At 35.8% G+C, this 25,465-nt stretch overlaps 1 protein-coding gene across 7 annotated transcripts; it reads right to left on the bottom strand.

Moving 5' to 3' along the window:
• Positions 1 to 1,422: 1,422 nt before the first annotated feature.
• Positions 1,423 to 22,396, bottom strand: LOC126720496 (disease resistance-like protein DSC1). Of its 7 annotated transcripts, XM_050422993.1 has the most exons (18): positions 21,767 to 22,396; positions 16,985 to 18,074; positions 16,614 to 16,886; positions 15,351 to 16,505; positions 14,619 to 15,263; positions 13,830 to 14,428; positions 13,656 to 13,731; positions 13,142 to 13,210; positions 12,742 to 12,810; positions 12,341 to 12,409; positions 4,942 to 5,329; positions 4,685 to 4,790; positions 3,765 to 3,963; positions 2,794 to 2,862; positions 2,621 to 2,695; positions 2,398 to 2,496; positions 2,163 to 2,318; positions 1,423 to 1,764 (listed from the first exon to the last, which is right to left on the bottom strand). In XM_050422993.1, the coding sequence occupies exons 1-18, from the start codon at positions 22,282 to 22,284 to the stop codon at positions 1,639 to 1,641; spliced, it is 5,781 nt and encodes a 1,926-aa protein (XP_050278950.1). In that variant the 5' UTR covers positions 22,285 to 22,396; the 3' UTR covers positions 1,423 to 1,638. The 7 variants fall into 7 exon arrangements, with proteins under 7 accessions (XP_050278950.1, XP_050278953.1, XP_050278951.1 ...); XM_050422996.1 differs by lacking the exon at positions 13,142 to 13,210; XM_050422994.1 differs by lacking the exon at positions 12,742 to 12,810.
• Positions 22,397 to 25,465: the final 3,069 nt, after the last annotated feature.

A 25,465-nucleotide genomic window follows, 5' to 3' on the forward strand; every position in this document is an offset into this window, starting at 1 on the left:
TTTTGTTTTACACTCTTACTTTTCATATCATGGACCTTTTTCTTTTCTTTGTTGAGAAAGTTCGTATCATATACTTGAGTTGCAGGCCTGTTGTTGGGGTATATTCAATTTTAAGACTTGATTGTCTATTTCCTCATTTTATTTTTTATTTTTCTCTTTTTGGTTCATTTTTCTCTTTCTAAAATAGGATTTATTTTTAGAGAAATACTATGTTCACGAAATTTTTTTACAACAAATACTAAATAACAGATTGTTACTAACTATTACTGGTGGGTAAAAAAGTAATTTAAGTTGTGGATTCAAATTTGAACCATTAACAACTTATCACTTAGGATTTGTTGTAAAAGTATTGTGGATATTTGTATGTTGCAAATCTCAAGGGATTAGAATGGTTAAACCTATGCTTAATTGAATTTTTGGGGTTGCCTTACCTGAAATTAGAAACTCTATAGTGGGTAGTCACAAGATTTTGTAAACGGATGATGATAAAGATTGCTTTTAGCATATAGAAACATGAAAAGAATGACTTATTACGGATAGTTTTGGTGGTTCTATTTAGTTGTTTATGTTTTATTTCTGATTAATTACATACCAACATGGCGTTTTCTCCCATCTTGAATTTGGTAATATAGTTTACTGGTTATATTTTTTTGATAATATAGTTTACTGGTTATATGAAAAGGATCCTGAGTGGAACATTAAGAACAAATACTACTTCTAGTTCTAAGTGGTACTGACTCTACTGAGGAGATATGGAATTTGTTTTTCCCTCTCTTTTTCTCAATGGTGTTAGCTTATGTTATTAATTTTGAGTCGCCAAAACCAAAATATTTCCATCCTAAATTCCTAACTACATTTTCGTATTTGTATTTGTAAAAACTTCCTGTAATCCAATGTTTCATATATGTTAGTCGTTTCTCTAACCTTTTCTGGAACAGGTTCGTGACATCACGTGATATGGCAGATCATATTCAAAAACTTAACTATGGCATCCCACAGTATCTTACATGGCATTGGCATCCCACAGTTCCTTATTAGAAGATAAAAAGAGAAAAAAAGAAAAAGAAAAAGAAAAAGAGAGGCTGGAAAGCCTCTAACCAAAGTGACATATGTCTAGATTATCAAAAAAGAAAAGAAAAAAAGAGTGACATATTATGTCTAACCCAAATATACATTTAGAATAACGAACAAGTTTAACCGTTGAATTTTATGTTTCTTATGTTTTTAACATATATATCAAATTTTGTTCAAATCATATGTTATTCACTATTTGATCAATTAATTTATTTTTTATACACAATTTTAGATCACAAAAATTTGAAATGTTAACATTTATTTGATGACATAGCAATTGACTTTTGATCTTCTTGAAATTTTGCAAACATGGAGAATATAATAAGAATATGTAATCAAATAGTTAGATTTTCAAAATTCATATTCAATATAAAAATAGATGAGGAGTTTGTAGGGTTTCTCTCCAAAACTTTGTTCATAACAAGCATATGGATAAAAAATACTTTTACACCCCCAAAAAAAAAAAAAAAAAAAAAAAAAAAATATATATATATATATATATATATATATATATATAGAAACACAATATGAAGAAACTAATAATAATATGTGTCTCTACATCTTTCAACCTTCATTGCCAAACGCCTTGTTGAATCTCTTATACAGTTCAAGTTCAGCTTCACTTACAGTCGGCTTTTGTCTAGCAAGCATTTTATCAAAATCTGCTCTTGTGTTGGGTGGTAGCTGGATCTGCAAGTCATCAATTCCCAGAGACACAAATATGAAAATTCAAGATGGACATAGGGTCTAAAAAAATATTACCACAAACAAACTTTATTTAAAAAGGAAAATATAAAAGAATCCGCCTATGTTAATGAAAGAGAAAATCAATACCAAACACAAATCAATGCAATTGAATGAGACATACTCTTTTTCTTTTTTCTTTCCAGTACAATAACCCCCTCCCAGGCCTTCCCTCTTTTCAATTTTCTTTTATCCTATTTTCCATAAATTAACTAACTACTAAAGTAAGCAGCAGTCTACATATCTTCAAGAATTCTATCCGTGAGTAACTAATCCTCGGCCACAAACATGTATTTTTGGAATTGTTTCTTGTGTTGAACATGAGTTTCCTAACTAATCCATACCTTTAAAGCTAGGCCTTGTGCATTAAGTTCCTGCAAGGTAATCTCAGTAGCTCCTTGTCCAGTCCGTTCGCAAGGGACCCACATGCCTTTAGAGGTTTTTCTGAAGAATTGAGCATCAAGAGTTGCACGAACAGGCTGATATAGTGCATCTTCAACCTATCAAAAAGTAACCACCAATTTTCAGCCATATAGTCCCTTTAGAGACACATTGACACAATGTAAAATTGACACTTACACAAGAGAATATATCTGAACCAGAGAAACCTTGTGTTCTGCGAGCTAAATGCTCAAAATCATTTTCAGTAAGGTTATGAGGAGTGTCCCCAATATGAACCTGCTCAAATAAAAAACTAGAGGATATTAAACAAGACATAAATTACAAAAGCATCAATCACAATGGGTTTATAACTACATTGCTTGGATATTCCAAATGCATTGCATTATGAAAATTGAAGTACCTTAAATATGTGTTCCCTTGCCTCCAAATCTGGGAGAGGGACATAGATTCGCTTGTCAAAACGCCTCCTCATGGCCTACATTAACTTTGCATTAGCCTCAACCCTAAAGCAATCTAGATCATGAAATTTTTGCTAGCCTTGGCCGTAGGTTAAAAGGATGTATTTTTTCTCACCTGATCCAAAGCATAAGGAGCATTTGTGGCTGCAAGAACCAGAACATTTGTCTCATCGTTGCACACACCCTGAAATGTATTAAAATTTTAAGATTACAAATATGTAGGTGGAAGGAAACAATGTATGATAATGCTATGTATTAACTATCTAATAAAACATATAGTTATTATTAACTGCATTGCAAACTAGCTTGCCATTTTAAGGCCAACAAGGAAATGATTGGTCATTTAGCCTGCCATTTGAAGACCCTATAATATGTTTTCTCTAGGTCAATAAAGACCATATGAAGATCTTTACAGGCCTCTATAATTTTCCTTTAGACATCTAAGTAAGAAAATAACTTCCATGGTAGATTTTCCTAGCATAAAACCAAGTTGATTCTCCAATATTTATTACTTCATATCTTAACCTTTATTCAATCATTCTCTCCCAAGTTTATTATTTCATAGTGTGACTCATAAGTTTAATTCCAAGGTGATTTGTACAGTTTTGAATATCCCCCCTGTTCTTGTAGAAAAGTATTAAAGTATTTCTCCTCTTTCCCTTCTTGTTTTGCTTGATCATTGTAATTTGGTTTCTTGATGTTTTTGCCCCTTCAGTACAAAAAAGAAAAAGAAAAATTAAAAACCTAAAATTCAAAGGAAATCATAGCCTTCTTTGGACCACATACATGATTTCAAGTTACTTATGCTTAAATACCTTAAAGTTAGGTCACCCATACTAAACATTTCAATTTAAATTTTTCCATAAAATTCCTCAATTCCATTTTAAGTATAAAAATGTTAAATAGGATGCTTTGCAACTCATATCACAAAATGTAATAAATTCATACCCAACTGCATGGTACAAACTACAACAAGTTATTGACAAACTACATGCCCCCAATCTTAATCTAAGCATGTCAATTATATTATATAAATAGAAGCTTGGAACAAATGACTTTAATCCATTTCCAAGGAAAATAAATTACCTGCATTTGTACAAGAAGTTCTGTTTTGATTCGTCGAGATGCTTCATTCTCATTGTTCTCACCTCGTGAACCACATAAGGAATCAATTTCATCAATAAAAATAATGGATGGAGCAGCATCACGGGCCCGTTGGAAAAGAATTGAGACTTGCTTTTCACTTTCTCCCTTCCATTTGGAAACAATGTCCGATGCGGAAACACTGTGTATAGACAGTACACAACACATGTAAATGTCTGGGTACAGACAATGCACAAAACATGTAAATGTGTTGGCAGCATTCCATCTATATAAAAATATTAGAAAGCAAACACATCTACATCCTTGGGAAATACATTAGCTGTAATAAATGCACCCAACAATAACTGCTAGGAAGAAGCAGAGAACAAAAACAATCGCAGATGTGAATCAATTGAAGCATAGTGGCATAGATAATGAATTCAGAAATTCAATACATTCCAATAACGTGACGATTGCAATGAAAAAGCATATGAAAGGAGTCAAAGACCCAACCATATGAAGTAAGAAAACTACATCAACAATACAAAATATTAAGAACTCTAAGTCCACATTTTCTGAAACTCAAATATCTGGACAATGTATTTCTGATCTAGGCCTTCACTAACAAGTAAAATCTACAGAAAATGGGTGAAAATAAGAATAACATGTTAACTATAAAATGCTGCTGAAGTCACAAGTTTTCAAAAGAAATTATGCAAAAAACTGAAACATAGAGGGAAAACAAAAGAAGCCACATAGACTTCAAATATGAGTCACAATTAACTGCAATTGGCAACATGTATTTGCCTGTTGAAGATGAAGATTAGTTCTTTTATCTCTTGCCGTGTATGTTTCTTACATCATCACTTATTGTAATCCTGTTGCTTGCTATGTATTGATATTGGTAAAATTATAAATATTACCTAAAGAAAGTTGACCCTGCTTCTGTTGCAATTGCATTTGCTAGATAGGTCTTCCCTGTTCCAGGTGGACCATATAGTAATATAGCCTTCCACGGTTGTCGTTTTCCTAAAACAGGAGTTCAAAACATAATGTCCACATTAGTGGTCACTATAACCCAACTCTTCTTATTAGCATTGAAACTAAGAATAACCAAATAAACTAAAAGCAGAGATTAAAAAACCCAAAAGTTAAATATAATGATGGAGGGAGAACTTACCAGTAAAAAATTGAGGATTCTTGATAGGCACTATGGCAGCTTCAACCAATACCTTTTTGCAAGCCTGAAGTCCGCCCACATCACTCAACTTCGCATTCGGCTTTGTAAGACCAAGCCCGCTTTCTGCTCTATTAGATAAAGAGGGTCCATGTAAGTGATGACGGCCTCTAATTTTTGTTGCCCTTCTATAATAGCGCAAAAATGACTGCCTATTCTGCTTCTTAAGCCATGGATTGTTCTCATAGAAGAGATAAGTGCCCGCATACTCTAATGCCTTCATATAAAGCTTATAGGCCTCTTCAAATTGTTCAGCCATATCCTCCACAACTGCCAGTTTCACATTCTTTTTAGCAAGCTCTAAGAGCTCGCCAGTAGTAACAGTAGTCATCTATAACACACACGCACATATATGTCAATTAGTTCACTCATACAGTTATTCATAATGATGAATTTGCAATAGATATGCATGATGAGCAATAATTCTAATCAGAGTAGTCATCTATGACTCTAACACACACACACATACACATACAGTTATTCATAGCGATATGAATTTGCAATAGATATATGCATGACGAGCAATAAATCTAATCAGAGTAGTCATCTATAACACACACATACACACACATATATAAATATATGTCAATTCATTCATTCATACAGTTATTCAAAATGATGGATCAGTAAAATTAGTTCTTCTAGGAACCGTGCACACCTGATGCAGTCAAAAACACAAAAAGAATTTAATTTTAATCTTGTTTGTTTAATTTTAGAATCCATTTTACTATTTGTCCATTTAATTTATTTAAGTTCCTTTTTTGTTGCAGATATTTTAGGTCACACTGAGTTATTACAATTTTGTTTAATTTTCAAGATTCGATGTTATTTTTGACATCCATAATTGGGTTTTAACACAAGTCAATTAGGATTTAGGTTTAGTCCTAGAAATTTATGTAAGCATGCTTGTCTACTCTTACAGTGACAGTTTGCTTTAGTAATAAAATTTATTGTTACTTTGACCTTCAATAGCTTGGTCTTGATTTCACAATCCTAAATACTAATTTTTAGGCGATTCTCAAAAAAAAAAAAAAAAAACTAATTTTTAGGTTTTTTTTTTTATTTTACTTTCTATTTCATCAGATTTAGTATTTTATTGTTGATTAACAATAATACATTAAATGTGAATATAGAAGTTCAAAATGTGTTTTGTTTAAGTTTGCCTTACATATATAAACAATTTTACACTAAATATTTTTATTGAATGCAAATTTTGACAATTTCACAATTAGAATATGTATATATATTTTTTATACTTTTCATGCTTGCAAAATTTCAAGATAATAAAATTACATTAATTATATCATCTATCAAAATTTAAATTTCAAGTTTTTGTATTTTAAAATCATGTATAAAAGATGAGTTTATAGATTAACCAGTACTCTGTATTAGTAAGTAACATCCAATTGAAACAAGATTTGGTTTGTATGTTACGAATATAGAGAACTTGTATTCCAAAGGTGGGATTTTGAAAATTTTAATCCAATACGAAGTTGTTAGGTGATGTAATATTGCCTAAACTTACACCGAATGTAACTTGATCATGACCCTTTACTTAAGAATTGTCTTTTATGTGGTCATGTATTCGCCAAACATAGTTATCTTTTAAGATAATATATAATTTGAAATTTATAGTGTATGTTCCGTGATAATTTTTATTTTAGTGTAGGAGGGATTTGAATCCAAGTACTTTATTCGATAACAAGAACCTGAAAATACGTAACTTAATCCTAACCATTTACATAACTTTTTTTTTGATAGGTAATCAGAAAACTTATATTAAAGAGGAAAAAAATAAATGACAAGTACAAGATGTTCATGATGATGAACAACAACACAACAGCAACACAGCACAACACAACACAACAGCAAGAGAGAAGTCAGGTAACTAAGCTAAGGGAAGGCATAAACTCAAAGAGAGAAGAACACTCAGTAAAACCCCTACAAGGAGACCACTCCATTAGACTGCATTAGCATAAAATCTTTAACTCCTACAACGTTTTCTCTTTATCTTCAAAAGATCGACGATTTCGCTCCAACCACACAATCCACATTAAGCACCCTGGAACCAAATCCCAAATTTCCGAATTATGCTTCCCAAGCTACTGATGCCAACTAGATAACAAACCCGCCATTGAACCCGACATAACCCAACGAATACCAAAAGCCTGAAGCATGAAAGCCCATAGGGAATGAGTAACAGGACAATGAAGAAGAAGGTGGTCAACTGACTCCCCATCACAACAACACATACAACACCAATTAGCCAAAGGGTGACCCTTAAGCATTAGATTATCCAAAGTGAAGATTCGACTATGTGCAGCAGTCCACAGAAAGAATGCCACACGCTTAGAAATCTTTGGTTTCCAAACACCCTTCCAAGGAAATAAAGAATTCGAGGCAGCCCGAATCTCATGGTAGTAAGACCAAGTGTCGAAATCCTCATCTGAAAGGCCCACCAACTCCTCTCTCGCATCTAAACCCATCAACTCAGTCAACAAGTTCTTTCTAAAAGCCAAATCACCAAACTCCTCCCTGTTCCATTTTTTTAAATTTGCTTTCAGAGCCTTTAACTTTTGAGCCAAAATGAAGCTTGGAGAGCCCGCGAAACTGTACCCATTGCACCAATGCTTAACTCTATCAACAAAACCCTCGACTTTCAACCACATATTTTCAAATTTAAAGACACTTCGACCATGCCGAACAACACTAGCTTCCAACAAAAGAGGGCAATGGTCAGAAAGAACGCGGGAAAGCACCCGTTGGGATACATTGACGTAGTGCTCCTCCCAATCAAGAGGAACCAATGCCCTATCAATTCTTGACATAGAGGGGACACCAAAATCTCTAAACCAAGTGAAGGAGGCCCCCTCTAAAGGTAAATCAACTAAATAATTATTCTCAATAAAATCTGAGAATGTGAACATAGCAGGGCTAAAAGACTCACAGCCAATCCTTTCACTAGGGTACCTGATAATATTGAAATCACCTACAAGACACCAAGCCATAGGCCACTTGGTACGCACTTGGGATAACTCCTCCCATAAAGTATACCGCTGACCATTGTCATTAGGACCATACACACTTGTACAAGCCCAACAAAGTCATCCACCACTCCACTCAATAATACACTGACAGAAAATAGTCCAACCATAACATCCAACTTCTCAAAGACCATCTTATCCCAAATCAGCAGGACCCCTCCCGAAGTCTGCATAGCATCGAAAGTAGCCCAATCAATAAAAGGACTACCCCATAAACTCCGCACAAAAGCAACATCACAAGAAGATACTTTCGTTTCTTGAAAACATACAATATCACACTTCCACTCTTTTAGCAGATTCTTACAAACCACTCTCTTCCTGGGATTGTTAAGCCCCCTTACATTCCAAGAAAGTAGTCGTAGAGTCATTTAAGACAATCAGCACCCCCCTTCCTATTCCTAGCAGAGACTCCATCGTAATTAACATAAGAAATAAGCCCCTTAACCTCCCTGAGACCTCTCGTCCCTGAGTTTGCAGGTCGCTAGACACCCCGACATCATTCACCTTGAGACATTCCTGTTCCAGGATGCGAAACAGAGCCAAACAATGAGCTTCATGTTTCACTATAGGGAAGCCCACCATTTTACAAAAAATTTTCATCAACTGTGACACCCAATTCGAAGGTGGCCTAGACTCCGTCACCTGTGTTCCCTCGATAGAGTCCTGAGCCAAAGGTTCCCATCGAGACAAAGGTTCACAATCCAACACCCAATTATCCTTCTCACCAAAGACACAACCACTGTCATCCACCCCACTAGCTTCCCACGGGAGAATATGCAGCCTAAAATCTAGCTGAAAATCCCCAACAAAATCCACTAATCCACTACTCCATTCTTCTTATGAGCTTCCCCTTCCCCAACCTCAGCTTCCAAACCAAAACCTAAGCCTGAGAGAGGGGAGAATCTATTGTGATCCACCCATGGTTGTCAACACAAGATTGGCGACCCCTCTATCATAATCTGGAGGCTGAATCCCAACCACTGCCGAGCTAACCACCAAATCTCCGGTGAACCCAGCGTCCCACCTACTTAATCCCTGAGTTTCCTCGGCAACGAAGCCCAAGAACCCAGAGAAGATGGCCTTGCCAGGGTTGGGATTGCCTAAAACAGAACTACACCTTGACGCTGACACTTTTCCGATCGCCGGAGTATCCAATACTCTCATCGGCATCAACCCATCGTCACTTATGCTGTGTTTGGTTCGTGTAAAAGCATTTCCGGAAAATATTCTATTTTCCGGAAATGCTATTTTCTGAAAAGGAAAATATTTTCATGTGTTTGGTTGCATTTCAAAAAATTTTTCGAAAAATATTTTCTGGTGTTTGGAAAAGAAGAAGGAAGAGATAAAACCCAGAAAAACACGGACAAAACCCAGAAAAAAAAATCATCAAATTTGGTCAAATTGAGAGAAGAAGGAAGAGAGAGAGGCGATTGGGTTCGACGAGGGGCGAGATCGGCGCGGTGCTTTGTGAGATCGCGATCGACGCTGATCTCGCGAAGCGTCGATCGCGATCTCGCGAAACACCGCACCGATCGCGATCTCACGAAGCGTCGATCGACGCTTCGCGAGATCGCAATCGGCGCAAAGAAGAGATCGCAATCGACGGCGCGATCTTTCTCCCTCGACGCGGTGCGTTCGCGAGATCGTTCTTTCTCTCTCTCGTTCTCCATTTGCGCGTCTGTGAGCTCTCTTTGCGCGTCTCAGTTTCGGAAATCATTTGAAGTGAAAATAGGAACGGAAATGAATTTCCATGGTCAACGCTGCTTTTTTACGGTTAGCTGAAAATGATTTCCGGAAAATTCAATTTTCAAAACCAACCAAACAGCCTATTTTACGAAAAATGATTTCCTGAAACCATTTTCACCCAAAACAAACACACCCTTAAGCTCGCATCCACTTGTCCCAAAGGCAGAACCTGAGACTCACTCACACCCAAGGCTATGAGTTCAGAATTACCCCACTGCCTATGTACTGGGTTTGCCAAAGATTGGCTTTGACGTGGCCTCCAAACAAGTTTGGGCTTTACGTATTTAAATGGGCCGGAGGTACTAACCTTTTGAAAATTCTGAATAGTGGGCTTTCTAGGTTGCACCACTTTTGGGCCCACTTCCTTATCTTCAAACCACACTACAGCCCAATTCCCATCTAACCCACACTCCATACACAAAATCAGATCCAACGTCAACTCAGCTTTAATACCTTTATCTTCAATCCCATCAATTGTTGACAAAATCTTCGCCCCAATTTGATCTCTCTGTCCCAAAGTACCATCCTTGCAAGTAACCCGGTTAACACGGCTGGATTCTAACAAAATCTTCGTCCTAGGAGGCTCCCTCTGTCCTAGGAAACTTTCCTCACGATTATTACGGCTGGAGACTGATAGACTCTTCACCCTAGGTTGCTCAGGATTTGTATTTTGAATCAATACATTTTTTTTCTTCCCTTTATCATCTCCGCCATCGTTGTTATTCCGTTTCTCCGCCACCACCGACGCAAAGGATTTTGAGGCATCTCTAAGAGCATTCACAGCAGATGTTGCAAAAAAAATGCCATTTTGCCACACCAAAGACCTACTTTATTATTTTACCACATCATTTTACAATATCCCATTTATCAGATGTTTTATCATTCAATTCTATACATTAAAATAATATTTACTACACATTAAAATAATATATCTAACACGATAAATAACAACCACAACATTGCTGCCGCCGCTGCCACCACCGTGACAGCCACAATCCATTGCAAAACAAAAAACTAAAAACAAAACCACCACCACAACCACCGTCATCAACAACCCACCACAAAACCCATTAAAAACAGAGCAACACCCACTAGCACAGCAACTCAAACCCAAAAAACACAACAACTCAAACCCAGAAAACACTCCGATCAAGATCTCACCTCACCTCAACCCACGATCAAGATCTTGATCAACTCAACGTCGATGCCCACTAGCACTCTGATCAACTCAAACCCAGAAAACACTCCAATCAACTCAAACCCACTAGCACCGGCAACCCACGATTAAGATCTCACCTCACCTCAACGTTGATGCCCACGATCAAGATCTCAACGTCGATGCCCACGATCGTGATGAACACTCCGATCTCACCTCAACGTCGATGCCCACGTCGATTCCGATTGGCGATGATGATGATGACAATGCCCGGAGAGATCGGCGATGACGATACAAAATGCAACCGGTGAGAGATCGGCGATGACGGATCAAGATCAACAATTTATAAGAGAGAGGGAATCGGTGAGAGAGAACAGAGGTGAGAGAGAAGAGAAAAGAATAAACTGAAGAGAGAGGAGAGAGAAAAGAGAATAAAAAAATATTAATCAGTTATACCATTTCCGTCCGTACAGTGGCAAATATGCAATGGCACTGTTCATATGTTGCAAAAATTATGGCATTTGGAACATCTGATAAAGATGGTTTTTGGTGTTTGGTGTGGCAAATGTGTCAAATATTTGGCATTTGGCACATTTACCACATCTAGTGTGGATGCTCTAAAGGGAATACTTGTGATAGCTTGCCTGGGAGCTAGAGACTCTGGGGCTAACACCTTCCTCAAGTGTAAACGTCTTCCCTTCAGGCACCACTATAGAACCCTTACGACGACCATGAGCGAGTTCCAAAATTAATAAGAAAGCTCCGTGAGAGTTGGAACCCAACTGAAGAATAAAGCATTTGTCCCCCTCACGGCAAGATTTTGCAAACTGCCCACTAGACTGCCCGGAGATCAGTTCTTCCACATTGAACAGTAGTCTCTTTGCACTTCCTTTTCCCATAAATATTGATCTTAGAGAATCTCTGCCTCTCTCGTAAATATGCAGCTGGTAAAACATACCACCTTCCTCAACTGAAAACTCAAATGATTTTGATTCGACGAAGAAAAAAATAGAGCCACCCATATTGAATCAAAAGTTTTGAACAAGAACCCACAAAATTCTTCAAAGAAAGCACAGAACCCAACAAAAAACAAACCAAAATAGAAGAAGCAATTATAAATGCAGACTCAAAGACACAAACAGAAAGACAGTGACTCCATAAACTCTGGAAACAATTTCTACTAGTAAAGCTACTTATTAAAAAAAAACTACCAGTAAAGGCCCAAACGCAAGACGAATCAAATAAGGAACTAGTAAACAGAGCTAACAATGGGTAACAGGAAATCAAGACTACCAAATTTAAGAATTAAATTGAAATGCACACAGACACACACTAAAGATTAATTTTCTTTGCTCATATGCATCACTGATTAACAATTAATCCTAAGAATCTATACCTGCTTATCCTGGTTGGCATAGGAATTCTCAGGTTCCATGGTTGAAGGCTTAATATCAGCTGGAGTTTCCTGTGGTAACATGGATATCATCAGAAATGACATTCCATACATATTTACATAACTTATTACAAATACATTACTAAAATAGTTATGATTTCTTAATGTGGTCTTGTCTTTGCCAAACAAATGATTTTTTTTTGAGATACTATATGATTTGAAACTTATGGTTTTTGGTCCATAATGATTCTCTTTTTAGTGTAGGCGAGATTAGAATCCAAGTACTTTATTTAATAACAAGAGTCTGTACGAATTGAGTAAATTGAAACCAACCAAACGAAGCTGAATTAATTTTCTTTGCTCATATGCATCACTGATTAACAATTAATCCTAACAATCTATACCTGCTTATCCTGGTTGGCATAGGAATTCTCAGGTTCCATGGTTGAAGGCTTAATATCAGCTGGAGTTTCCTGTGGTAACATGGATATCATCAGAAATGACATTCCATACATATTTACATAACTTATTACAAATACATTACTAAAATAGTTATGATTTCTTAATGTGGTCTTGTCTTTGCCAAACAAATGATTTTTTTTGAGATACTATATGATTTGAAACTTATGGTTTTTGGTCCATAATGATTCTCTTTTTAGTGTAGGCGAGATTAGAATCCAAGTACTTTATTTAATAACAAGAGTCTGTACGAATTGAGTAAATTGAAACCAACCAAACGAAGCTGAATTAATTTTCTTTGCTCATATGCATCACTGATTAACAATTAATCCTAACAATCTATACCTGCTTATCCTGGTTGGCATAGGAATTCTCAGGTTCCATGGTTGAAGGCTTAATATCAGCTGGAGTTTCCTGTGGTAACATGGATATCATCAGAAATGACATTCCATACATATTTACATAACTTATTACAAATACATTACTAAAATAGTTATGATTTCTTAATGTGGTCTTGTCTTTGCCAAACAAATGATTTTTTTTGAGATACTATATGATTTGAAACTTATGGTTTTTGGTCCATAATGATTCTCTTTTTAGTGTAGGCGAGATTAGAATCCAAGTACTTTATTTAATAACAAGAGTCTGTACGAATTGAGTAAATTGAAACCAACCAAACGAAGCTGAATTTAAACGTTGTAAATCCTTTGCGGTAAATTAACAGTCTTGGACTTTTCTATTGTGTGCACTTATAAGTCTATCTATGCACAAAATTCTTCTTGTATTATCATTACTCAGTGTTGTGAGAGAGAGAGAGCTGTAAGTGTGCCTTAGAATTTCTTGAGTCGACTACAATTACCTGATTTTCTGATGAAGTAAAACCCTCTGGTAAAATTTCATTGCTTGATAGAAGATGCGGCATGGTTTGAGGCCTCCTGCAAGTATCAGAAAACAAATCTTTAACTCAAAATTTTGAGATATAATGCATTCAGGTATGGTAAGTTATAACAAAATCTTCCCAGTTAATTTTAACCTTTCCGGTGAGAGAGAGCTACAAAATCCTCTTTCATTGTAGCGGTCTTGCAACTGTTCAAGTTGAACTAAAATATTTTGGTAAAGAGATGGATGATAGTTATCCGGAGTCCCTAAAAAGCATTGGACTAGTGTTTGCACAAACTCTTCGACATTTTGCTCGTATACAAGACTGATTCCACACATTTTAAATTTCACAACTTGGACATCGCTTTGAAATTGAGCACAAATGTGACTACAGTGATTCAACTGAAACTGCTCTCGTGGTATGTAAAATACCAGAAGTCTTTGTGATGACTCAACAAAAACATCTCTAGAGCGGGGAAAGGCTCCGTAAGGTGCAAGAAGAACTTCATCACTAGCTGAGAGACCAGAAAAGTGAAGAAAAATTGTTGAATCTGGCTTGTAACTTGAACCAACTCGTTGCTTGTCCACAGTATAAAAGGCAAATATAGTTAACCCTATCCATGTCGAATTATTATGCAAGTTTGGTGGCAACTCCATTTTTATGTAGGACCCCAAATTTCGATAACTGAACCAGGCTTGGGGAACTGCAACTTCTGGAAAGATATAATCATAGCAGTGGTGTTGTGCTTCTCCCTGAAAATACACAAAAATATGGTCTTCAAATGTTCAATATGTGAGAGAGAAACAAGAGTTGCAAAAAAGGTAATACTTGATGCACATCAGTGTCTCGATTTTAGTTGTTTGCACAATTTTCAGTACATACTAATGTGTAACAATCACTGCCTTGCAAAAATGTGTTGTTTAGGGATGAATAGTAAGTCACCTCATAAAACCTTGAAAGCATTGACTTGAGGGCACTTCTCAGCCTGGGGTTCAGGTCAATTAGGGCATTGGACCGAGTGGATTCCACCTCGTTATCATGACTTAGGGAATTGCCCAAATGACATTTTATGAAATCTTCACTACCTTGACGGAGGGCATCAGTGCTCCTAAAAATTTTATGGCCTAGGTGTTGTACAAATCCTGCCACATCAGGCTCATAGAGTATACGTGCACCACACCCTTTAATCTCAATATCTAGGCTATTGGTTACAATCAATGGCCTAATGCAATTACGTTCATCTAATAGTTCTCTAATCCTCGCATGCGATATGTATAGCCAAAGTCCAAATGAACCAACATAGATTTTTTCTCTAGGGACCATATAGACTAGAGGTCGATCTTTAGGACCACCGTCCATGTCCAAATGACAAATAAACTCATGAACATATTTTACATCCGGACCAGAAGAAACCTCTTTTGAATTGTGGACCTCAAAATCAACACATAGGGCGATTCCCCTCCAACTAACATCATACTGATGTAGCGGGATTGCTATAGATGACCCACAATACTGATTTTTGAACCACTCTGGAATTTCAATTTGATGTAAAACGCTGTAAAATCCTTCACTTTCACGAATTTGATCCTGTAAAATATTAGAAGGCAAAAATAATTAGATGTTTAATGTGTGTGTGTGTGAGAGAGAGAGAGAGAGAGACAAAGAGAGTGAGACCTCCATGTATCTTTGCCACAATGGCTGGAACTGTATATCCAGCGAAGAACCCTCAGTTACCTCATCCTTGAGCATGCTGTCCAGCAAAGAAACCTCAGTAATTTTGTTTTCTTCAACCTCAGGCAAGCTGAGGCAATTAATAATAGTGAATCCTGTTTCACCCAAAGTCCACAAAACAACTTTTTTTGAATAATTTTTCAGTGAAGTACATCCTCGTGCCATTACAAAATTTGTACTTGATGGAAGATATGGCAAGGACTGAAGCTCGCTACAATCATCCAAGCAAAGAAGTTTAAGCTTAGAAAGATGAGAAACGCTATCAGGCAAGCATGTAAAATTGTTTTTACTCAGATTCAGAGACTGCAGTGAGGAAAAGCAACTAAGATCATCAGGAAGTGCTCCATCTGACAAATTGCAGTCACTCAGGTCTAGAGATTTTAAAGACCTTAATCCAAAGAATGACTTAGGCAACAATAGGTTGATGGGCTCTCGTTTAGGATGTCGAGCATTGAATAAACAAAATGTCCATAAAACAAGTGTAGCGCTTACAAAGGCACTCTGATAGTTGAGTGGCAGCACTAAGAAAGAGAACATAAGAAGCAAAATTGTTCCTTTAAAAGCAACGGGAACACCAATTGAGGATACATTGGGCAAGAACCCAAGCAAATGCGATGCTTTTGGTCGTTGACCCCTGCATCCTGATAGAGTAAGAATTTCAAGAGATGTTAACCTACAAATGACATCAGAAAAACTGGAAAGGGCACTGCAGTCTTTAAGATTCAATAAAGTAAGGCCAGTCAGATGCTTGATTGATGATGGTAGTTCTTTTACGTCAGTCCCATTCAAATAAAGCTCTGACAAGGATGTCATATTTCTCCCAATCTCTGGAAATTTCTTGAGTCTTGAACAACCAGATAAAATAAAGATTTCAAGAGATTTCAAGTTGATCTCATGTGGAAGGCTCTTAAGGTGTTTGCAGTCTTTTAGATTTAATAAAGTAAGTCGTCTGAGAGTTCCAATTGACGGGTGAATCTTATACAATCTTGTACAACCTTGCAAAATCAACCTCTCAAGATTTTGAAATCCAATGAAATCAGGAGTGCTGATTAAGCTTTGAGAGTAACTTAGGTCAATGAGTTTTAGCTGGCTTAAGTTCTGTGATAAAACCAAAAATAAATATGAAAAACTAAGTGGTCAAGAACTTAATTTATTAAAAAACCAAAGAAAAAAAAGAAAAAAAACTTGCATTAGTGAAAATCTTACCCTAAATCCTTTTGGTAGTTGCTCAATGCAGCTACAAGGCATAATAAGTTCAACAAGATTATTTGGTTGAAAACTCCTTGGCATGGATTTCAAAGGATAATCATGCCATTCGATCAATTGTAGCTCATTAGAAAGATAAGTGAGGCCTTTAGGAAGAAGCACATCGTGGATTTTAAATAACCTTAGTCTTGTCATCTCTGAGAAGGCATTGGCATTCAAGTCTTCTTTATGTGGAGGCGAGTTTAGAATCAAGCTCTCAACATTTTTTGTTCCCTAGTAACCAAGAACAGTGAAATTAGTATAGAAAATGTAGAAAATTGTACAAATATATATACTTCCCTATGCTTATGTATATACACAAATCCACTTACAATATTGTTCTTCAATACAGAAAAGATATCCTTATGATGCCACAACCTACTGCGTAATCCAGGCTCTTGAGGTGCTTCACGATGAACAATTTCCCTACCCATTTGTTGTAGCAAATCATGCATGCATATTTTCCCCCCCAAAATGGTAATGAGAGATTTTTCCTTTAGGATTTGTATATGTATGCAGTAACTTGAAATTCCTAGAATATCTACAACTCTTTTTTTGTCCATTCCTTTGAAAAAAAGGGCAATATCCAAAAATGATCCTTGAACCTTATGCTGCAACCCCTTATAACTAATTGCAAGTCTATTCACAATTTCTTCATTAGGATTTTCATTCAGCTGATCTAGGAAATTTTTCCATACAAGTTTTTCTTTATGAAACAAGGAGGAACCAAAAACTTCAAGAGCTAAAGGAAGTCCTTTAGCATACTTCACAAAAACGTTACAAAAATCCTCAAAACCTCTTTTAGGATGGGGTTGGTTGAAGGCTTTTTGACTAAAGAGCTCTAATGCTTTATCATTATCTAGTCTTTTTGCCTCATACATATCATTCACTTCGTGTGTTGTCAACAACTGTTTGTCTCTACTTGTTATAATGATTCTACTCCCAGGACCAAACCAATCACGGCTTCCTACAAGTGCATCCAGTTGGTCTTTTTTATTCACATTATCAAGAACAATAAGAACCTTTCTATGATGGAGCCTTTGCCTTAGAATCTTCTTTCCTTCACCAACACTCGTTATACTTAATTCTCTATCACCCAAGATGTTAGAAAGAAGGCGTTTTTGTAAAGGAACAAGATCATCATTTCTTGTTTCCTTAACAAAACCAATACGAATAAAGCTTTTGGAGTCAAATTGAGTAGATATTTTACAATAAATGACTTCTGCTAGAGTTGATTTACCAATCCCTCCCGGCCCCCAAATCCCTATAAGGCGAATATCATCCAACCCCGCATTTAATAAATCCATCATTTCCTTCACACTAGATTCTATTCCAACAAGATCCTTTGAAACACTTAACAATTCACCATACAATTCACTATGTATACCTCCCACAATGTTCTGGATTATTATTGATTCTGGCCTGTAAAAAAGACAAAAATAATAATTTTGATGAGATAGTGGCAATTGTGAGACACAAAACGTTCAATAATTTTACTATGGTTTGCTTTAATAGAGAAATGAGAACTCTAAAACCCCTCCCCAAGGTGGAGTTCAAATTTGTCGTCCGGGAAGGGGTGAGATTTAAATTTCAAATCTCTCTCTCTCATCATTGTGCACCCTTGACATGATGGTTACTCTACAAGTATAAGTTCTTGTAAGTTAGAGGGGGGCAAGGGTCAGAGTTCAAGTATCTAGGAGGGAACTTCATACTTATATACTGAGGATGTATTTGTTTAGAGGTGAAATAAGGTAGATGGAAAACTTTGAAGAGAAAATTGGAAGGAAATTTTTTTTGAAGTGTGTTTGGTTGGGTGGGAAGGAAAAAAAAATGGTGAAACTCAGGAATTTTCTCTCCAAACCTATCAAAAAAATTTCTCCCTAAAATGGGGAGAAAATTGAAGGGAGAAATTGGGCATCATTTTTGGATGAAAATGCCCATGTGCAGTTGCACAAGGGCTTTGTACACGTTGCTCTACTTCACTTTTAACTTCGTCCACATTGCTCTTGTTCATTTTTTTTTCTTTTTTCTTTCGATTTACTGGGCAGGCTTCGTCCAGTGCTCTTTTTTTTTTTTTTTTTTTGCTTTTTTTTGTGTTTTTTTTGTTTTTGATTTTATTTGTTTGGTTTAGATGTGATTTTTTTTTTTGGACAAGATTTTTATTTTTTAATAAATTTAGGAGATTGATTTTTATTTTTTGATTGTTTATCACTTTTTTTGTTTTAATTGAATATTATTTTTTAATAAGGGTATATGTGTAAATTTATACAAACTCACTTTTTCCATTCCTCCACTTTTCCACTTCTAACCAAATAAAAATGAGGGAAATTAAAATATTTTTTTTCCTCCCATTTTTCCACTATTTTCTATTATCCTACTTTTCCACCCCTCCAACCAAACAGACCTTTAGATTAGGCACTGGCGGAGCCAGCATAGGGCGAGGGGGGGCAATTGCCCCCCCTGACTTTATAAAAAATTCCCCAAACTACTAGTTTTGTGGGTGGGGGGGGGGGGGGGGGGGGGTGCATTACACTGTTTATTTATGATGCTTGACACTTTGACCCATCCTTTTGACATGAAAAAGAGAAAAAGCTGGTCCACTCCACCCTTAAAGAAGCAGACTGGAAAGTAAGAAAAAAGTTTTCCTCAAAAGTTAAAGTTAAAAAAAAATGATAAAAATATAAAGAAGTACTATGTTTACAATATTTTTATAATAAATTATATTTATAAAATGTAATTGGTTTTAATTTGAACTTACCACTAAAATTAGTTTTTTTTTTTTGAGAAACCGTTAAGAAAATGTTGTATACATGGCATTTCCCTTATTTTTTACCTATTACATTATTCATGGCATTTGTCTTTCTTGTTCATATCTCATAAATGACTTGTCCCATAAATAAACAGTGAAATGCCATTTAATATTTTTTTTTTAACAATATGCAACATTTACTTTTTATTAAATTTGTTTACAATTGTTTATTTATTTTGTTACTATAATCAATTAATGTATTAATTTTTTTAATACTATCTTTTAATCTTGCCCCCCCTAAACTAAAATTCTAGCTCCGCCACTGAGATTAGGCGAAAGTATGATTTCTATTTGTAAACCAAAAAAATAAATAATTAAATTAAAAAATCTCTCTATCTCTCTAGGGTCAAGTTCACGTTACATATGATGTAACTCTTTGTGATAATACACCGCTCAAAATATATATATATATATATATACACTAAAAAATAAGTACTTTGACAAATTAATTGTTGGATTACATTACTTTGTTATATTTTCCACGCTTGTAAAATATCAAAATGATCAATAGAACAAGGTGAAAAGGGCAATGGGTTAATTTTGGTGGATTTTTCTAATCCAACCTGAACCTAATAGTAAGGATTTGGAGTGATTTTTTTTTTTTAAGACTTAACTCAACCAATTCATGGTAAAATAAATAAAAAAACAAGTTTAAGTCTTTCAAACAAAATTTAATAAGGTTTGATAAAGATAGTTAATTTATTTAAGGTAAAACTTTAGTAAAGTATCAAGTGTCTCACTAATTATTATTAAGATAATTTCAATTTATTTACACATAATTTTAATCAAGTCATGCATAGCACTAGCATATTATGATACTACTAGTATATAACTATATATCAAAGATTCAAAAGGAAGTCGTTTAACTTTAATTTACCTTATAATATTATGACTCATAAGCTTTTGATGTCTCACAATTTTGCATATCATTATTTTAGGTTATATTTTTTACTTTGAATTTAATTCTATATTTAAGCTCTCCATTAAAATCTTGATACATCATGTTTTTTTAAGGAAAAATTATCAGGCACTCTCAGAGTATGTTGACATGATGTTCCCTCTCATATTCATGGTGGACTTTATCATTAATTTAATTAATAAGAACTACCATAAATGTAGGAGAGAATCATGTCCTTATATTTTGAGAATATTTAATAATTACTTTTAAAAAAAAAAAATTAGATATATACTTCCTTATACAAATCCAAACATAATATATAAAATGCCACATGCTAAAATATGAAATTTCATATACAAACACAAACATAATAGCCAACGGGGGTTTGGTTGAGTGGGTAAGGTTCGTGCGCCACACCTAGGTTCGAATCCCGCTACCTGTAGGAGTCCATTGGTGGGCATCCTTAGTGGGGTAACTCCCCACACAGTGATACAGGCGGGCCCCCGAGATCGGGCTACCCCGTTCGAGGCCATCTAATGCCGTGCCCGTGGGTGTAATATAGCCATAAAGGCCCCTATTTTTGTTTCTAAAAAAAAAAACACAAACATAATCAATATCTATTACTATTTACCATAATATTTTATATTTAGACAAAAATAAAATAGAAAAAAAAATCATCTTAAGCCAGTAATAATATATATAGAGTGAATCGATCTAAAATTCAAATTTTAAGCCAAGAGCTTGTAGCTTAATTGGCACCTCCACACGTGTAAAGTCTTTGCCTGCTTAGGGAGATGTCAATTTTATTTTAATTATCTCAAAAAAAAAAATCAAATCAAATTATCATTTTTCTAAAAAATGATAATAATAATTAAAATTTTAAGTTTCTTATGCTCTGTTTGGTTCGCTGTACAATGTTTTACGGAAAAATATTTTCACCCTTGTAAAGAAATAAATTATATATATTAAGAACTTTACATCCCGGAAAATGTATTCCCGGTAGAAAGACAGCAACCAAATCATGGGGGTTTTGTTCCCATTCGAAAAAGAGACAGAAATCTCATTCTCAAGAGAGAGAATCGAGGGAAGGAAAATAAATATATAAATAAAAGAGTTTCCCGAATTAGAAAATTCAAAGTCTTCAAATTTGTGGATCTAGATCCGTATGAAATCACCGATGGATTCACCAAATGTTTTTTCTAGGACCTAAAGAAACCATTCCTAATAAAAATAAAAATAAATTCTATTTCTTCGATTAGTAATTACATAAAATAGTTGACTTAAGAAAACTCCATCGCCAGCAGGGATTTTTTTTTTTTTTTTTTTCTTTTTGAAGGCAATGAAACTTTTAAGAGCCGAATATAAATTCGAATAATAACATAAAATAGATATATGTGTGTGTGTTACCTCTGATTTAAGTGCCATCCGGGTAAATTGCCCACTTCTCTCAATGCAGCCCTCCATTTCTGAATCTTCTCCTCATCGACCCTGGCATGTTTGTCAAACGCTTTTGCAAATGGCCCTGTCTGGTTTTGTACGTGGGAGGGATCTACGTGGTAAAAGACGGGCAGCACTGTTAGTCCCGTCTTTTGTGTGTTCTCAACAATTTTGGCAAGTTCATCCAAGCACCACTTCGAATCAGCATAGTTTCCTGAGAGAACAACAATTGCATACTGGGATTCTTCTATTGCTTTCATGAGTTCTCCTCGTCTGAGTTTTCCGTCATCCCCAAATACGTGAATGCTTTTCTGCCTCAACGCCTCATATAAATGGTTTGTAAAACCATCTTGGGTCTGCTCACCTTGGAAACTGAGGTAAACCTCGTATTTCCTTCCAGATGTTGATGAAGAAGATGATGATGATGAAGAGGAGGAGGAGGAGGAGGAGGAGGAGGAGGAGGCTCTTTCAGAAGTAATAGAAGCCATTGGAAACTAACTGACTAGCTTGTTTGTGGAAAAGTTTCAAAAAGAGTTGCAGATCAAAAAAAATGGAAATGGATCTAACATAGCCATGAGAGCTTTCTGTATCAAGGCTTGAGCTAACATTCAAACATTAGGTCACCGTTGACTAGTAGGAGAAGCATGATACATATAGTGAGCGCGTTTGGGTTGGGCTGAAAGTGACGTTGCGGGACCCGAGAATTAAGCTACCTGCCATAGGGGATGTTTGGATAAGATGATTTTAAGGAAGATGGAAAAAGAAGATTAGAAAATAGAAGGGAAAATGGGAAATATGATTTTGGATGTGAGAAAGAGAGAGAGAGATAAATAGTGGGGCTCTTCTCTCCGGGCACCAAAATTCAATCTTTCTAAAATTGAGAGAAGTAAATGTAAAACTTTGAACTAAAATGCCCACTACCTATGTTGTCAACGTTTTGTTTTTTTGTTTTTTGTTTTTTTTTTTTTAATGAAGTGCTCATTCATATTTTTTATAATAAAAATGTAAAAAGTATTATTTTTTATTTTATCTAATAGGGACATGACTGTAAATTTATATAAACTATATTTTCTATCCTTCCATTTTTCTTCTCAACCAAAAAAAAAAAAAAAAAAAAAAAAAAAATCATCTCTCTATTATGGAAGCTCGAGAAAAGGGGCCAAAAGGAGAAGGTGCACCAAGCTGTGGATGTTCGGTTCCCTCTCAATTCTTCTTTTTTTGGTTTCACACATTTGGGGCATGGCGATGTGTTTATGTATACATGTGCTTCTAGGGTGTGGTTTGTGTGAGTCTCTTTTCTTCTTTTTATTTTAAGATGTCGTCACCAACCATTGGTTTAAAGTGTGATTGGTAACCTATTTGTCTAATTCATTTTAGTTACCTAATTAACTAAAAACCTATTTGGGGGTAGTTAATTAATTGAAGTAAACTAAAGTTTCAAACCAAAGATTCTTGGTGTGTGTTTGGATCCACTGAGAAGTTGCTGCGTTTATGTTTACGTTTCAGCCTTTTTTTTTTTAACGCTAAAACGCTACTGTTCATCACTGTTATGAACAGTAGTCGCAACTTTTGACCGTGAACAGTGCATTCGTGCACTGTTCACGGACCCACAAATTACACTTTTTAGCAACTTTTTTATTAAAAATGGGTCCCACGGTACTATTCACACATTTAAAAATTATTTTGCTACAGTGTTTTCAGTTTTCAGTTTTCAATTTAGCAAAATAAGTTCTATCCAAACACACCCTTGGACTCGGAAGTTCAGTTAAGGTGGGAAATGTGTTAAGCACCCTACACTGCCTATCCAAAGGATAGTACCTCATTTTAATTTTAATTCTAATGTTAACATTTTAGAGAAAATAAATTAAATACTTGCCATTTGATTTTTGAAAAGGTTTTGTTCAAAAATCTGTATACAAATTGATGATGCACAAAATCGTCAATGAGTTAATTGTCCACACGCGCACTAATTAGGATACCTAAGAAATAAGAGAACAAAGAACCTACAGAGAGCACCGGTGGAGTGTCGGCTAAAGACCCTCCAAAGGTTAAGTTAGTGATCGAAAAATCTCCAAGAACTCAAAAGTGTGAGAGCTAGGAAATTTCACATCCCTTAGGGGAGAGGAGGCTTGGTGTTTATATAGTAGTGTAGAGCTGACCAAGATCCCTTAAAGGTTGGGGTTTCCTTGTAGAGAAGATCTGGAGTTAAGGCTTTGAGATCTTAGGGCTCCTCTATCCATACTAGGAAGATATGAACATGTAGTAGAGACTTTGAGTGTGGTGTGCAAGTTATTTCCATATAGAGACAGATGAGTGGAGAACACGCAAGGGTTTGTAGGACCCAGCATGCTTAACTATTGGTATGCAAATTACTCGTCAGTGTGGAGATGGAGGATGAGGTGCAAACCATCTGTCGAGAGCAGATGCACGATCCCCGACAGATCCCTAGAGACCGACGGGTCTTCTAGGAGAGCATGGACGTGAAGGGTGGTGCTTATACCAGGTTTTCAACCCAGATGGGTCTTAGAGTTAGAAAATTTCTTATGGGCCGAAAATACCCTTATTAGCTACCCCCTATTCCGTTATTCGACGGAATAGCCAACGGATCACGGAGTATATTGAGATATTTATGGTCATTAATTGTCTTGTCGAGGGGTTTGTGCCATCTATTGGGGTAAAAATGTCTTTTGAAGAGGCAAGGTGACATGTAGCGATTCTTGATTGGGCAACTCAAATTGTAGCGACTCTTTGTTTCTTATGGTCCTTCATCCTATAAATAGTTCAATGCCATTTTAGAGCATCCACACTGGTGGGTGCAAAATACAAAATGTGCAAAAATTTGCACAATATAGCATAAAATAGACCTGCATCAATGCTTGTAAAACTTTGCATATATGCAAAATTGCTACAGTAACTATATATATATGCACGATTACTGTAGCTTTGTATATGATTTTTTTTCTCTCTCCTCTCCCTTGCCTTGTCAGACTCTCTCTCACCCTCTCTTCAATATCAAGAAGAAGAAGAAGAAGAAGACAACCTCAACATCCGCCCAACATCACAACCGACCACCATCCAAACACCACCAACATCCACCCACCATCACAACTAACCAACCACCACCACCACCACCACCACAGCCAACCCATTACAACATCAATTTAATCCAAACACAATCAACCCAAAATTAATGAAAAATCATCACAAACCCAATTTAAAATCAACTCAAAACTAAAACACCAAAAAACTCATTTGGCAAAATACAAATCAACCCAAAACCCAAGCCACAGCTACCATGGAATGCTTGCCGCCGCCATGAGAGAGAAAGTGTGAGAGAGTGTGAGTGTATTGAGCCATGGAGGCTTGGTAGAGAGAATTTTTTTTTTTTTTTGGATTTGAAGAGAGCACCGGTTTGATAGAGAGAGATGGGGGGAGAAAGACAAATAATTTTTTTTTTTAGAAATGAAAAAGAATAAGAAGAAAGAAAGAATAGCAAAAGAAAAAGAAGAAGAAGATGCTAAAGAAGAAAAAAAATAGAGGAAGAAAGAAGGAGAAGAAGAAAGAAGAAGGAAGAAGAAGGAGAAAAAGTGAAAGAAAGAGAGAGAGTGTTCAAGTGGAGTGTGTGTGGGATAAAGTGGTGGGGTCGTGGGTAAGTGAAATAATAAATTA

Source organism: Quercus robur, chromosome 4 (assembly GCF_932294415.1).
Source record: "Quercus robur chromosome 4, dhQueRobu3.1, whole genome shotgun sequence".
Classification (NCBI taxonomy): Eukaryota; Viridiplantae; Streptophyta; class Magnoliopsida; order Fagales; family Fagaceae; genus Quercus; species Quercus robur.